This window comes from Rhinopithecus roxellana, chromosome 2 (assembly GCF_007565055.1).
Source record: "Rhinopithecus roxellana isolate Shanxi Qingling chromosome 2, ASM756505v1, whole genome shotgun sequence".
NCBI lineage: Eukaryota > Metazoa > Chordata > Mammalia > Primates > Cercopithecidae > Rhinopithecus > Rhinopithecus roxellana.
Window position 1 is genome coordinate 103246212 of NC_044550.1, and position 14637 is coordinate 103260848.

The following is a 14637-nucleotide window of genomic DNA, read 5'->3' on the forward strand; positions in this document are numbered from 1 at the left end:
AAAGGCTTTAACGCCAGTGGGAATTGCAATAATTATAGTGGCGGAGGTGAAGTAGGCTCGTGTATCTACGTCTATGCCTACTGTAAATATGTGATGGGCCCATACAATAAAGCCTAAAAACCCAATTGACATTATAGCTCAAACTATACCTATATACCCGAACGGTTCTTTTTTTCTAGAGTAGTATGTCACAATGTGAGAAATTATTCCAAACCCAGGTGGAATAAGAACATAAACCTCAGGGTGGCCGAAAAATCAAAATAAGTGTTGGTACAAGGTGGGGTCTCCTCCTCCGGCAGGATCAAAGAATGTAGTGTTAAGATTACGGTCCGTTAGTAGTATTGTGATGCCGGCGGCTAATACTGGTAAAGAGAGGAGCAGTAGGATTGCTGTGATTAAGACTGATCAAATAAATAGAGGGGTTTGATATTGAGACATTGCAGGGGGTTTTATATTAATGATAGTTGTGATGAAATTAATGGCCCCTAAGATAGAGGAAATGCCTGCTAGGCGAAGTGAGAAGATGGTTAGATCTACAGAGGCTCCTGGGTGAGAGAAATTTCCTGCTAAAGGGGGATAAACTGTTCAGCCTGTTCCAGCACCGGCTTCTACTATGGCGGATGCGAGTAGAAGTAGGAGGGATGGAGGAAGAAGTCAGAAGCTTATATTATTCAAGCGGGGAAATGCTATGTCAGGAGCGCCGATTAGCAGGGGTACTAGTGAGTTTCCGAAGCCTGCGATTATGATGGGTATAACTCTAAAGAAAATTATAACAAATGCATGGGCTGTAACAATAACGTTGTAAATATGGTCGTTGCCTAACAGGTTGCCGGGTTGACCTAGTTCAGCTCGAATAAGAAGGCTTAGAGCTATGCCTATGATTCCAGCTCATGCGCCGAATAGTAAATACCAAGGTTCCAATATCCTTGTGGTTTATCGAGAATGACCAACGGTTGATGAACATAGGTGGGAAAAAGGTAAAATGGCTGAGTAAGCATTAGGCTGTAAATCTAAGGACAGAGGTTAAGCCCTCTTTTTACCGGCCCCGAGGTGATTTTCATGTTGAATTGCAAATTCAAAGGGACAGTTTAAAACTTCTGCCGGGGCTTCTCCCGCCTTTTTTCCCTGCGGCGGGAGAAGTAGATTAAAGCTAGTTGATTAGGGTATTTAGCTGTTAACTAAATTTTTGTGGGTTTGAGTCCCATTGATCTAGCAAGGGCTTAGCTTAATTAAAGTAATTGATTTGCATTCAGTTGATGCAGAGTAGAATTTTGCAGTCCTCATATATTTCAGAAATTAAGTATAGTTTAACTTGCTAAGGGCTTTGAAGGCTCTCAGTCTTATTTAACCTAAATTTCTAGGAAATAGTTAGGGTTAGTGGGGAAATTGGTAATAGGAGAGTGGTGAGGATAATGAGTGGGGGGATGAGAAGTGTAGGTTTTGTGTTTTCGAATTGTCATTTTATTTTTATATTATTAGATATAGGGAGTAGTGTTATGGAGGTAGTGTAGATTAGGCGTATGTAGAAATATAAGTTAAGTAAGGTTATAATAATTATAATGACAGGAATGGTGAAGTTGCTGTTTTTTGTAAGTTCTTGAATGGTAATTCATTTGGGTAGGAAGCCAGTTAATGGAGGTAGGCCTCCTATGGATAGAAGAGTAGATGATGTTAATGGCATTAGTCAAGTTAATTTGTTTCAGGCGCGGGATGGTATGAGGGTTGTGGTATTTGAGTTTAGGTTTAGGGCTAGAAACGCAGTGGTTGTTAGGATAATGTATACAGTTAGATAAAAGATTGTGATATCCGGATTGTATGTTAATGTTATCATGATTCAGCCTATGTGTGTAATTGAGGAGCATGCCAGAATTTTACATAGTTGTGTTTGGTTGAGACCCCCTCAGCTGCCTATTATGATAGATAAGATTGAAAGGGTTAGTAGAATATTTACATCAACTGATGGGTGGATTTGACATATAATTGAGATAGGGGTTAGTTTTTGTCATGTGAGGAGAAGTAGGCCGGGAATCAAGGGTGTTCCTTGGGTGACTTCTGGAATTCAAAAGTGGAAGGGGGCTATTCCTAGTTTTATAATGAGGGCTATTATTATGATTATAGATGAGAATTGATCGGTGTTGCTTATTATGGTTCAATGTCCGGAGAGTAGGTTGTTAGAAATGATTGCTACCATGAGAATTATAGATGCGGTGGATTGTACGAGGAAATATTTAGTAGCAGCTTCTGTGGAACGGGGGTTTGTTTTTTTAATTAGGATTGGAGTAAAGGCTAGTATATTTATTTCTAGGCCTGCTCAGGCGAGGAATCAGTGTGAGCTTAGTGATGTGATGAGAGTGCCTATGATTATGGTAAGGTAAATAATTAGTTGGGCTAATGGATTAATTAGTACGGGAAGGGTGTAACCAACATTTTCAGGGTATGGGCCCAATAGCTTATTTAGCTGACCTTACTTTAGGATAGAGTGTGATAGGTAGCACGGAGAAATTTGGGTTCTCAGGAGTAGGTTCGACACCTATAATCCTAGAAATAAGAGGTTTAGACCTCTATTATTTACTCTATCAAAGTAACTGTTTGTACAGCTTTATTTGTAATAGCCCCAAACTGGAAACAACCCAAGTGTTCATCAACAGGTAAATGGATAAGCAAATTGTAGTTTTTTCATGTGATAGAATACAATAAGAATGGGCTGGGCACAGTGGCTCATGCCTATAATCCCAGCACTTTGGGAGGCTGAGACAGGCGGATCACCTGAGGTCAGGAGTTCAAGACCAGCCTGACCAACTTGGTGAAACTCCGTCTCTACTCAAAAAACACAAAATTAGCCAGATCTGGTGACGTACACCTGTAATCCCAGCTACTTGGGAGGCTGAGGCAGAAGAATCACTTAAACCCAGGAAGTGAAAGTTGTGGTGAGCCGAGATCATGCCATTGAACTCCAGCCTGGGCAAAAAGAGTGAAATTCCATCTCAAAAAAAAAAAAAAAAAAAAAAGAATACGATAAGAATGAATACATGCAGCTCCAGCTACATGGATAAAGATAAAAATACTTATACTAAGTGAAAGAAGCCAGACAAAAAGAGCACATAATGTATGATTCTATTTATATAAAATTCTAAAAAATACAAATTAAACTATAGTGAAAAATAGTACATCAGTGGTTGTCTGGGGACATAGAAATGCCACAGAAAGGAGATCAGGAAAGGGATTTCAAAAAGGCATGAAGAAACCTTTGCAGGTGATGGAAATGTTCCCTTATCTTGATAGTGGTGATGATTCTACTAATATGGTATATACATATGTCAACATATACCAAACCATTCACTTTAAATATGAGCAGTTTTCTTGTAAATCAACTACTCCTCAATAAAGCTGATTTTAAAATTAGGCTTACCAGCATTTTTTAAGACACATTGTTAGCTCATTTGGGGTTTTTGCTTATTTGTTTGTTTGTTTGTTTGTCTTATATCTAAAGGCTACATTAAATGCCATCATAAACACCACCATAGATATCCAAAGTATTTGGGCAAAGATACGATAGAGATATAAAATCAAAGAGAAAGCTAACCCTTGTTCATGACAGCCCAAAGAAGATAACCACCTACAAACAGCTCACACAGCCTTGGGGAACAAGGAAAAGGAAATTGCCTGTCAGAGAAGCTCCCTTTGTAGGACTAGATTAGCCTCCTCTCCTTATGCTGAAAGTTTCCCACTGACTTCAAAGAAGTGCTCAGATCAGAGAAAAGTAGAGCTAGGCTGAATAATTGTAGTGAGGTTGGGGCTGTCTTAAAGAGATTCTCTTTGAGCTGTACCCATGATGACATTATCATATTATCAATGATAAAAGGGCTGTGGGGTGGGACTACTGAACCACAAAGGCACTCTTAAGCATCAAAGAGGAGACAAGAAATACATTCAAATAAAAGCAGAAATTTAAAATCAGGGGATATGGATATACCTTGCTGTAGGAGTGACTGACAAATTAGAAACTTTCTATGTGGGACTGGCTTTGCTAGATATCACCAGTTTCAGGGGAAAAACGTGTGTGTGTGTGTGTGTGTGTGTGTGTGTGTGTGTGTGTGTCAAGAAAGAGGATTCACTGTAACACAATCCACCATAATACAATAGACACAAGCACAATTTGTGAAGCAGGATCTTGCCAGTACACATATAATAATCACACTTTGCACAAAGAAATAAGAACACTCTACTGAGGTAAGATGGCCCAAATAATACAGATACAGTTGACTCCCAAATAATACACTGAGAAACTGAACAGGGATTGAATAGTCTAGCAGTAAGATCTAAAATGTTGCTGGTAAAAATAATAATAATTAGTGGGTAGATTTATGCAGTTTCATAAACCAGCAGGAAAAGTTAAACTATCAATTTTCCTCATACTGTACACTAACAGTGATCAGTCCAGCTGGAAATAATGTTTTTATGAACTGAGCTAGAAATGTCATTTAATGTTCCTGGTAAAATATCAATTCAAAGACCTGATGAGTATTAGAATTATGGAAAGATTTAGTGTTGGATAGCACAAAGAAAACAAGACTTGAATTCTAAAGACCTCTAATGTAAGGCTGAAAGTGTTAATAAATATTTGAGCAACATAGAAAGGACAGATTAATACCAGCTTGGGTTGAACAGAGGAACATATATGATAGACAAAGAACCACAGACAGGTGACATAAGAATAGAGAATACTGTTAACGTCTTGTACATAGAAGATGCTCTGAACAACAGTTTTTATTTCATTTATCATTCAAGAAGATGAAGGTCCATGGATTTTTAAAGTAGAAGAATCCTTCATTGGCTTTCTACAGCAAAAAGTAAATATATTCCTCAGCTCTAGTAGCTATCTTTATCAGTCTCTTACATGAGTCCCATGCTGGGTACATCCCCACCATATGAAAACCTCTTGGATCCAACCTGAATGGGTTTGGGTCCTCTCACTTTCCCTTGTCCACACTAAACGTGGGGCCCAGATGAAAGCCAACTCAGATGTACAGAAACAGAAAGCCTTCACCTACTTATTTTCACACTGAGGTTAGCATTAAGCCCTAAACAGTTCATTCTGGCCATGCTGAGCCTCACCTCTAGCTACCAATTAGTCCTGCTGTTTCCTTAAATTCTGTGACTGCTTCCCTGTTTGCTTCACAGAGAGAGGAGGAGCAGGATCCCACCTCTTAGAAAACAAAAAGCAGTGGGATTGTATGTTTATATTGTATCAGCTGTGTGTTATGGTAGGCTTCTCTGCAAAGAACTGCTTGAAACTTCTCTGGAATAATTTCCACAAAAACAAAACATTCTTTATGTATTGGCAATAACAAGACATGCCAGAATCTGCATAGAGGGTCACTCGATGAATTAAAAAACATTCATAGAGCACATGTTATATGCAAATTACATACATCAGGAGTAGGATTGCCATTATTTAGCAAGTAAAAACATAGCATGCCTCACTAATTTGAATTTCAGATAAATGACAAACAACTTAGTACAAGTATGTCCCATATAACATTAATAATACAAGTATTAATTATATTTGCAAACTGATATGGTTTGGCTGTGTCTGCACAAAAATCTCATCTTGAATTGTAGCTCCCATAATTCCCACGTGTTGTGGGAGGGAGCCAGTGGGAGATAATTGAATCATGGAAGCAGTTTCCCCCATACTTTTTCCATGGTAGTGATTAAGTCTCATGAGATCTGATGGTTTTATAAGGGAAAACCCCTTTCAATTGGCACTTTGAGTGTCTCTTGCCGCTGCCACGTAAGATGTGCCTTTCACCTTCCACCATGATTGTGAGGCCTCCCCAGTCACATGGAACTATGAGTACATTAACCTCTTTTTCTTTATAAGTTATCCAGTCTTGGGTATGTCTTTATCAGCAGCGCAAAATAGACTAATACACAAATTATTCGTTGTTTATGTGAAATTCAATTTTAACTATGTGCCACATATTTTATCTGGCAAGTCTAACTGAAAGGAAAAAGAAAAGCGTTTCAAAGAGTGGGTGGGATCAGACAAATAGGAGAGGACATTGAATCAGGAGAACCTGTACAGACAGACAAGTGGAGAGAGTAGTTGCATTTTTTCAGGGATGATGAACAGAACAGTTTATATAAGCAGAGATTGTATGTAGGAGAATAAAATTTAAGATACCCGTTAGGGACCTATTGTGGAATGTCTGAAGCAGTGGGCAACCTGTATCTAAAAAAAAATTGGAGGTGGGGTGTTATCCAAGGGCCAGTTGTTTAATTTCTTTTTGGAGAATTATCCTGTTCAGCAGTCCATTTTGGTTATGGAAAGGTAGCCAACATGGTTTGGCCAGGATAAGCAAGGACAGACAATGAGAAAGATGAGTTGCCAGGCATGAAAAGGAAGAAGAAATTGTTACATTCTGGTACAGCCCTACAAAAGAGACATAAGAGAGAGATTTTTGAGTTGGGCAGAACCATGGCAGGAAGCTAAAAGACAGAGGAAGAAATTTTAGCCAGAAAGAAATTCCCTTTACAGCCAAATTCCCTTTAGCAGCCAAAGGAAAAGAATCCAAGGGGTCAAATACTTCATCTTACATCATCATCTGTGCTGTTTTGTTATCTAAGTCTCAGCTACTGCCCGAAAATCTTCAGTAAAACTTATGCCCAGTTGATGTACCAAGACACATTTGAGAGGTGAGGGAAAATACCTGTGAACCCCATTCAAGTCTCTACAGGACAAAAGGTAGACAGCAAGCTGGGGGCAAGATGCCAGGAGGAGAGAAGGATCACAAACAGAAAATCGAAGTGAAGGATGAATGTGTGAACACCCCTGGGAATCCACAGAAATCTTCAGGAGGACAGGGACATGCAACTTGAGGCTAAAGTACTTTTATTTAAACCTTAAAAAACAAGAACTCCAGCTAACACCTGGCTCTGTGTATATAAGGCAACCTCTAGAGATGCAACATCTGATAGTTCAAGAGTAAATAATTACATGTATAGATCTCCCAGCATTCAGCTTGACTCTCTTTCTTTCCCCTTGATAACTTTTTTTTTTTTTTTTTGGACATCTTAGCAGGTCCACCAGTGTTCATTCAATCTCAGAGAAAGATAGGACTACTCAGATTGATTTATTTTCTCTTTTACCATCTCTGGCACAAGCTGTTATTGGATGTTTCCATTTCATGATTCTGCACATGTTTACACAGCTGTAAGTGTTTAAGTGAGAAATATTGCTTTGCTCCTACTCCACTATCTCTGTGTATGTGAATGTGTGGTATGCATGCTCCTACATAAATACCCCAATGAACTCCGATGAGTATATGATTGTACTATTTCCTAGAGTGGGTCAATTTACTCTACAATCTATAAAAGACCAATGAAGCTCTCTTTTTGCAACTGTTTGCAATATCTCTCAGCTGTGGTATCAATGTTTTCCCCAAAGTTAAGTACTGATTTATAATTCCAGTGACAAACTAACACAATGTTTTATTATTTCCAGAATAAGGACCTCAGAAAGATTTTATCTGGCCAGCCACCTGGATAGTTGAGAAGTCAGGGCTATTCCTTGAACGTAATAATTGACACTTTAGAAAGTTTCTCTCCTGATAGTAAATTCCAGAGAACAGAGCATCTATAATCCAAAATGTCTAATGAGCCAACGAGGACATTAGAGAATGGTTAGGATGTTTTACTTATGTTTAAATGTTTACGTAACACTCATAGCTAGAGGGAAACTTACTATTGCCGTCTTTGCAATTATTATGTTCTACTGTGCAATTATTTCTGTTTTACTATGTCTTATAAAACTACAAAAAAGGAATCGATGATATGATATGATCCTTGGATATGTCCATGATCCCACTACTTGCTTTGGAGTGTTTTTTTGGGAGGGGGGCTTTGTTTTTGTTTTTGAGACAGTTTCGCTTTTGTTGCCCAGGCTGGAGTGCAGTGTGCGATACTGGCTCACTGCAACCTCCGCCTCCTGGGTTCAAGCAATTCTCCTGCCTCAGCCTCCCAAGTAGCTGGGATTACAGGCATCTGCCACCACGCTGGGCTAATTTTTTATTTTATTTTATTTTGTATTTTTAGTACAGATGGGGTTTCACCACGTTGGCCAGGCTGGTCTCGAACTCTTGACCTTAGGTGATCCACCCACCTCAGCCTCCCAAAGTGCTAGGATTGCAGGCATGAGCCATGCACCTGGCTGCTTTGGAGTGTTTGAGAAATCAGCATACCTAGTGTCTTTCAACTTGAAAAGGACATAGCGATGCAGAGCTACCTGGTTAGTTCCCTAGTTAACTATACTAGAGGCTACTTGGCCTTTGGTGACAGCTTTCCAACATGCTGACTCCTATCTCTTTTACTTATTGATATTGCCTATTCTGGTTAGCATTTATCATGATCCTCTGAGCCATTTCCCGTTGACTGCACCAGAATAGTTAGTTCCTCTATGAGTTTTGCAGTAATTGCCATATCTATTTCAAAAACCCAAAGCAACAAAAATTTACCATTTAGCAACAGCACTTGTTTTTAATTGTTCCCATTTCAGTGCTTTTATCAATAGATACATATGCACACTATGAATTTGTTCACATTCATTTCATCATCTGGTCTTTCATTAATTCAATGATTAGCATGCCCAAATGAGCACACACATGTGTCTGGAGCCACACAAGATGCTAGGTCTTTTAAGGCAAAAATAAATAGATCTATCCCTAACTTCATGGCACTTATAGTCTGAAAGTTCTTACTTATCCAACAGAGTCCTTAAGGACAGATCTTTTTTGCAAGCTACCAGAATTTTAAAGGCATATTTTTTCTTAAGAAAGTCACTTTCTCATTATTCCTGGGTCATTTGCTTCTGCTTTTTGCTATTCCCCAACTGTATTCACTTTCACCTATCACAGAGGTGTAAATTGATGAAAATTAAATATTTCCACTTTATTTAATATTGCAGTTTAGGTGAAAAGATGGGAACTACAGTCTAAAATCAATTTTGATTATAAAGTTTTAATATTATCAACTAATTTTTTTTTATTGTAATCCTCATTTAAAAATTTGGGGTGGCCACGTGTGGTGGCTCACGACTGTAATCCCAGCACTTTGGCAGGCCAAGGTGGGTCGATCATGAGGTCAGGAGATCGAGACCATCCTGGCTAACACGGTGAAATGCCATCTCTACTAAAAATACAAAAAATTAACCAGGCATGGTAGCACACGCCTGTAATCCCAGATACTTGGGAGGCTGAGGCAGGAGAATTGCTTGAACCTGGGAGGCAGAAGTTGCAGTCAGCCAAGATCGCACCACTGCACTCCAGCCTGGGCAACAGAGTGAGACTCTGTCTCAAAAAAAAAAAGAAAGAAAGAAAGAAAGAAAAGAAAATGTGGCCTGAGGACAAGTAAAATAGAATGCATTTCATACAGGATGTTTGTCAAAATGAAATGAAAATAGTAAGATGATATTACAGACTCACACTGAGTTTTTATGCATGTAGTACACAGTGCCATCCCAGAGCAGGACTCTCAAGACATCATCTGTTTCCTTTATGGTCCTCAAATGAATCAGGCAATTCCGAATTGGTGGCAAGGGCTTGAATATTACCAAACCATGTTGACTCTGATCATCTATCTGTTAAGGTAAACTGGAGTCCAAGGAATAGAAAGCATTATGGGCCAGGCAATGCTGACAGGATGGTAGGGTACACAGCAATGGCAAGTAATAATCTCTCAGGGAACAATTCTCACACTCTCAAGGTCATTTCCCTATCTTCCTATCTAGGCACCCAGGCACCTTAGAAAGAAAGGAACCCAGAGGGAACTGAGACATCAGAGCTTTCTTTGTGGCTCTGTCTCTTTTCTGCATCTTGCTGTGTTAACAGAGCCCTTCCTGGTGCCCACCATCCCCCAAAAGCACCCAAGGAGTGCACGGAGAATGAAGAGCAGGGACAAGGTCAGACAGGAGAGGCCCGCTGGGAGACGCTGAATGCACAGAGTGGGTGGAGCGGAGTAAGAAAATGTACAGTCTTATTAGGAATGAGGTACCAATGATGGTGTCTCCAAATCCAGCAGACCTCTGGGCATAGTTCCAGGCCTGAATTAGGATTTTGTAGTCATTTTCAAGATAAAGCACTTGTCCTACATATCACTAGCTTTTACTTGAGTCACTTATGTCTGGATCTCATTAAAGTTCCTGGCCACTGCGCTCATTTTACCTTCTAAGCGCAAGTGAGAAACAGGAGCGGGTCAATGCTCACACCAACTGAGCACTTGAAATAAGAACTTGAACAGGACACAAGAAGCAGAGACTATGGGACACCAGCCTATGAAAATGTGTTGCAGCACATTTAAGCTGGAGGCATCAAAACTGGCATCTTCTACACAAATGCAGTTGTTCTCTCTACTGTTTAGAACCATAGAGCTTGAAGGCCCATCAGAGAGCATCTCATCTCACTTAACACCTTTCCTAAAGGCCACAGGAACAGTTCCATTAATGTGTGGCCAGCCCGACACCCAGGCTCTCCAATTTCCAATCCTGCACTCTTTTTACTGCTAATAATAGCTCTACTATTTGTGGTACCTATTATGTGCCAGAGACTTATTCTAAGTGCTTCACAGGTGTGGCTTTACTTAATCCTACAGCCACCCCCGTGATGCAGGTATGTATTACTGTTGCCATTTTCAGGTGAGGAATCTGATACCCAGCATGGATGAGTAACTTGCTCAATTCCAAAACTGACAAAAGGACTGAGCTTCCTACACTGAATCCACACACTCTCCTACACCTAAGATCCATGCTTATTCCCCACGACCGACCTTCTGCTTCCTTTACCCCAGGGACATATCTGTGGAAAAGACTGGCTACTTGGTGCTTCCTTTAGCCCCACTTCATCATGCAGTCAATTACTAAATCCTGATTGGTATCTGTGTTGCACACATAGACCATCAGAACACACAGTTTTAAATGTACTAATGCTCCGTGATCTCTCTAAAGTTGGGGGAAAAGGATAATAGCTTGTTTGTCCTCATTCTTTCTTAGATTCTTGTTTCTGGAAATGCTTTAAGCAATTTGATACCTGAAAGGAATCTCATTCTCTCCAATTTCAACACGTTTAGTTTTAGGTAAAAAACAAAAAATGTATAATCATGAAATAACAGAGGGAATGAGAAAACTGATATAATAGTGAGCTGAATCTTTACTGGCTCTGATAAATTAACTACCCAATTGGCAATTGAACCCCATGCATGCCAGAAGCAGAAATGTGTGCGAAGCCACAGGCCAATTGTATCATACCCCTTGCAGTTACGAAAACTCTCATTGTTGGTAAACCACCAACCAGGGCTGCCTGAGGTTGTCTGTTATCTTTTCCTTTTCTTTTTTTAATTTCTGGTACAACAAAGACCACTTTTTGAATGAATAAATGAATAAATTACTTTTTTTTGTTTTTTTTCCTGCTGCACAGAACCTGAAGCGGGTAGCTGAGACCTGGATGGATGAATTTGCCGAGTACATTTACCAGCGGCGGCCGGAGTACAGGCATCTCTCCACGGGGGACATCTCTGCCCAGAAGGAGCTGCGCAAACAGCTCAAGTGCAAGGACTTCAAATGGTTCATGGCTGCTGTGGCCTGGGACGTGCCTAAATACTACCCTCCAGTGGAGCCCCCGCCTGCTGCCTGGGGGGAGGTGAGGAAAGATTGCCTGAAACCTGCGCCTACCTGGGAGACTGTGTGCCTCCCCCATAGCCTCGGGTGGTGGGAGGGACTGCTAAAACCTTCACTTTTACCCTGCAACCAAGTAGCATTCATTTAAATCATCTGAAATACATGAATGTTCAACCTCTTTTTAGCAATTACTAGACTTAGCCTTCAGAGTTGATAGCCTAACCCAGAATTAGTGACCACTGTTGATTCCCCAGATGATTTTTTTTTTTTTCGGGGGGGACGGAGTCTCGCTCTGTCTTCCAGCCTGGAGTGCAATGGCGTGATCTCAGCTCACTGCAACCTCCACCTCCCAGGTTCAAACGATTCTCCTACCCCAGCCTCCTGCGTAGCTGGAATTACAGGTGCACACCACGACACTCAGCTAAGTTTTGTATTTTTAGTAGAGCCGGGGTTTTGCCATATTGGCCAGGCCAGTCTCAAACTCCTGACCTCAGGTGATCCTCCTGCTTTGGCCTCCCGAAGTGTTTGGATTATAGGCATGAGGCACCATGCCCGACCATGAATTTTAAAAATATACCTAGAAAATATTTTTATTTGAGATTAGGGAAATCACCATCGGCTTTTGTAGAGAATTAATATATCTGTCATATAAGTGCGTAAATATGGGTACCTGATATACGTGATAAAAACCCTCTGTCTTGGTGCACAGCCTTGCTGCTATTGGTATATGCAAGTACAAGGCAGTGAGGGGGCTTGGCTATTTTCCCCTCCAGGCTGTGCTGTGCAGAATCATAAAGAAATGTATTTCTGTAATATACAGAACTGTGACACAGGCAGCCACATTGATTCTTTAAATAAGGACCAACCTTTCCACCTCTGAACACTTCCATTCAGTGGAAATAGAATGGAAAGAGCTGAATAGCCCCAGGTCCCAGATTTAAAGTATCTATCTTTTGGCATAGAAAAGACTATTGCACTGGGTTCGGTTCCATTCAATACTGTTACTATAGCCTTCCTCCATAGAATAGAGTGTACTAAAGCAGGACTAAAATTGGATAGGATGGATTTATCCTAGCCATTCAACCTGCTCTTAGCAGAGGATATCGGGGGAAATGCATCAAGGCTAAATGTTCACACCATCCCACTTCTCCAGTCTTTCAGAAATCAAGAGTTGATTGTCTCACATTGTGGAGGAGTACCATCAGTGTCCTTGGTTTTATAGTCTCTAAAAGAAGATGCCATTGCCTAGATGGTATCTGTGGCTGCAGAGCTCTGAGAAAAGGCTACCCCAGGACATGGTAGGAGAGGCCAGCGGACTCAGGCAGTGGTCCTGGGTGAGCTGTTCCAGATCCCTGTAGAGGATGTGTTCAAGTCACAGGTGCACTGCTTGTTGTGTTCAGAGGGTCACTCTTCATACCTGGGACACCCAGGATGAAGGAGACAGTCAATCCTGCCACTACACCCTCTAACTCCTCATGGTTTTTGCATGTGTATGTCGTCCTGACATTATCTGCTTAATTCAAGTTAGTAATTTGGTCTCATCCTTTGCATCTTAAACATTTTATTAAAACTTTCCTAGAATATTAGTAATATTAGCCTGCTTGTATTAATTTAACTGTCTACCACAGACTTAATTCATAGCAGTGGAAATTTGAAGTAGACAGGTATCAGAAAGAATTTTCTTATCCTAACATGTTGGAGGGCATGAGAAGTGAGTTCCTTCTACAGTTTTATATATAAACACACACACACACACACACACACACACACACACACACACATATATATATATGGTTCTGCTTGTCATCTTTCTATGATGATTCAAATGCTGTCCTGCCTAGTGACTAAGAAATACACTTGAGGAGCCCACAGTATCATTGTGTGATTCACTACAGAGCTAAAATCTCATCAATCTTTTATCTGCCTTATGTGGAAACATGAATTTTTCTTCCTACTGGTTACTATGTTCTCCAAACTGCAACTGGTCACATTTTTCCCACATTACCTGATTAAACCATAATCTGAATTTATATAGCACCTTTTCTAAATAGACTCACATCTTCCACTGAGGTTCTAGGAAAGGTACAACTTTCCAGGAATAATCAAAATCAGAACCATCTTAAGCCCAAGTAGGCTATGCCAGTGTGTTTATATCTATTACCCTAGATTGCCTCATACTTTTACAACACTTGCCTTATCCCTGGAGACATTTGCATTCATTATTTCTGGCTTAAACAATCAGACGTTGAGAAGATTAGATTTTTTTATTTTTCCCTGAGACAAGGATTTGCTCTGTCACACAGGCTGCAGTGCAGTGGCATGATCATAGCTCACCGCAGCCTCAAACTCTTGGACTCAAGTGATCCTCCCACCTCAGCCTCATGAGTAACCCAGACTACACATTCATACCACCAGTCCCAGCTAATTTTTTAAATGTTTTGTAGAGACAAGGTCTCAATATGTTGCCCATGCTGATGTTGAACTCCTAGCCTCAAGTATTCCTCTTGCCTCAGCCTCCCCAAGTGATGGAATCGCAAGCATGAGCCACCACATCCAGCAACAGATGTTTTTTTTTTCCTTTTTAACACAATGGCAAATTTCTTTCCCCCAAAGCCTCAGAACAGTAAACAAATAAAGGTCATATGTAAGTTTAGGAAGGAAGGAAATGGGGACATAATTTATGGGCCAGTTACATTCAGTTGTATTTGTTCGGTGAAGATGTGATGCATAGCAAGAATGAAGACATAGAGGATGGGAGGAAGGCAAGAAGAAAGGAAATCAATAAAAGACAACAGTTTGCACTGTTAAATACTAGTTTTTAAAAGTATCTGATTCTCAAGCAGAGTAGATCTCTGAGAGTATAAGTGAAACATGTACATTTAATGCAGGAGGCAAGTGAAGGATTTGAAATGCAGCTTAATCTAAATGAAATGATAAAAAAAGATTATTTTCTAATTGTAGGTGGGTAA

General features: G+C 40.3%; 1 protein-coding gene across 2 annotated transcripts in view; it reads left to right on the plus strand.

Annotated features, from left to right (window-relative positions):
- Positions 1–14637, plus strand: part of GALNTL6 (polypeptide N-acetylgalactosaminyltransferase like 6) — a 1271092-nt gene that overhangs the window by 1177586 nt on the left and 78869 nt on the right. For both annotated transcript variants that reach the window (XM_010363999.2, XM_010364000.1), the window contains one exon: positions 11469–11690. In XM_010363999.2, coding sequence (XP_010362301.1) covers positions 11469–11690 — 222 coding nt within the window. The remainder of the gene's footprint in view (positions 1–11468; positions 11691–14637) is intronic.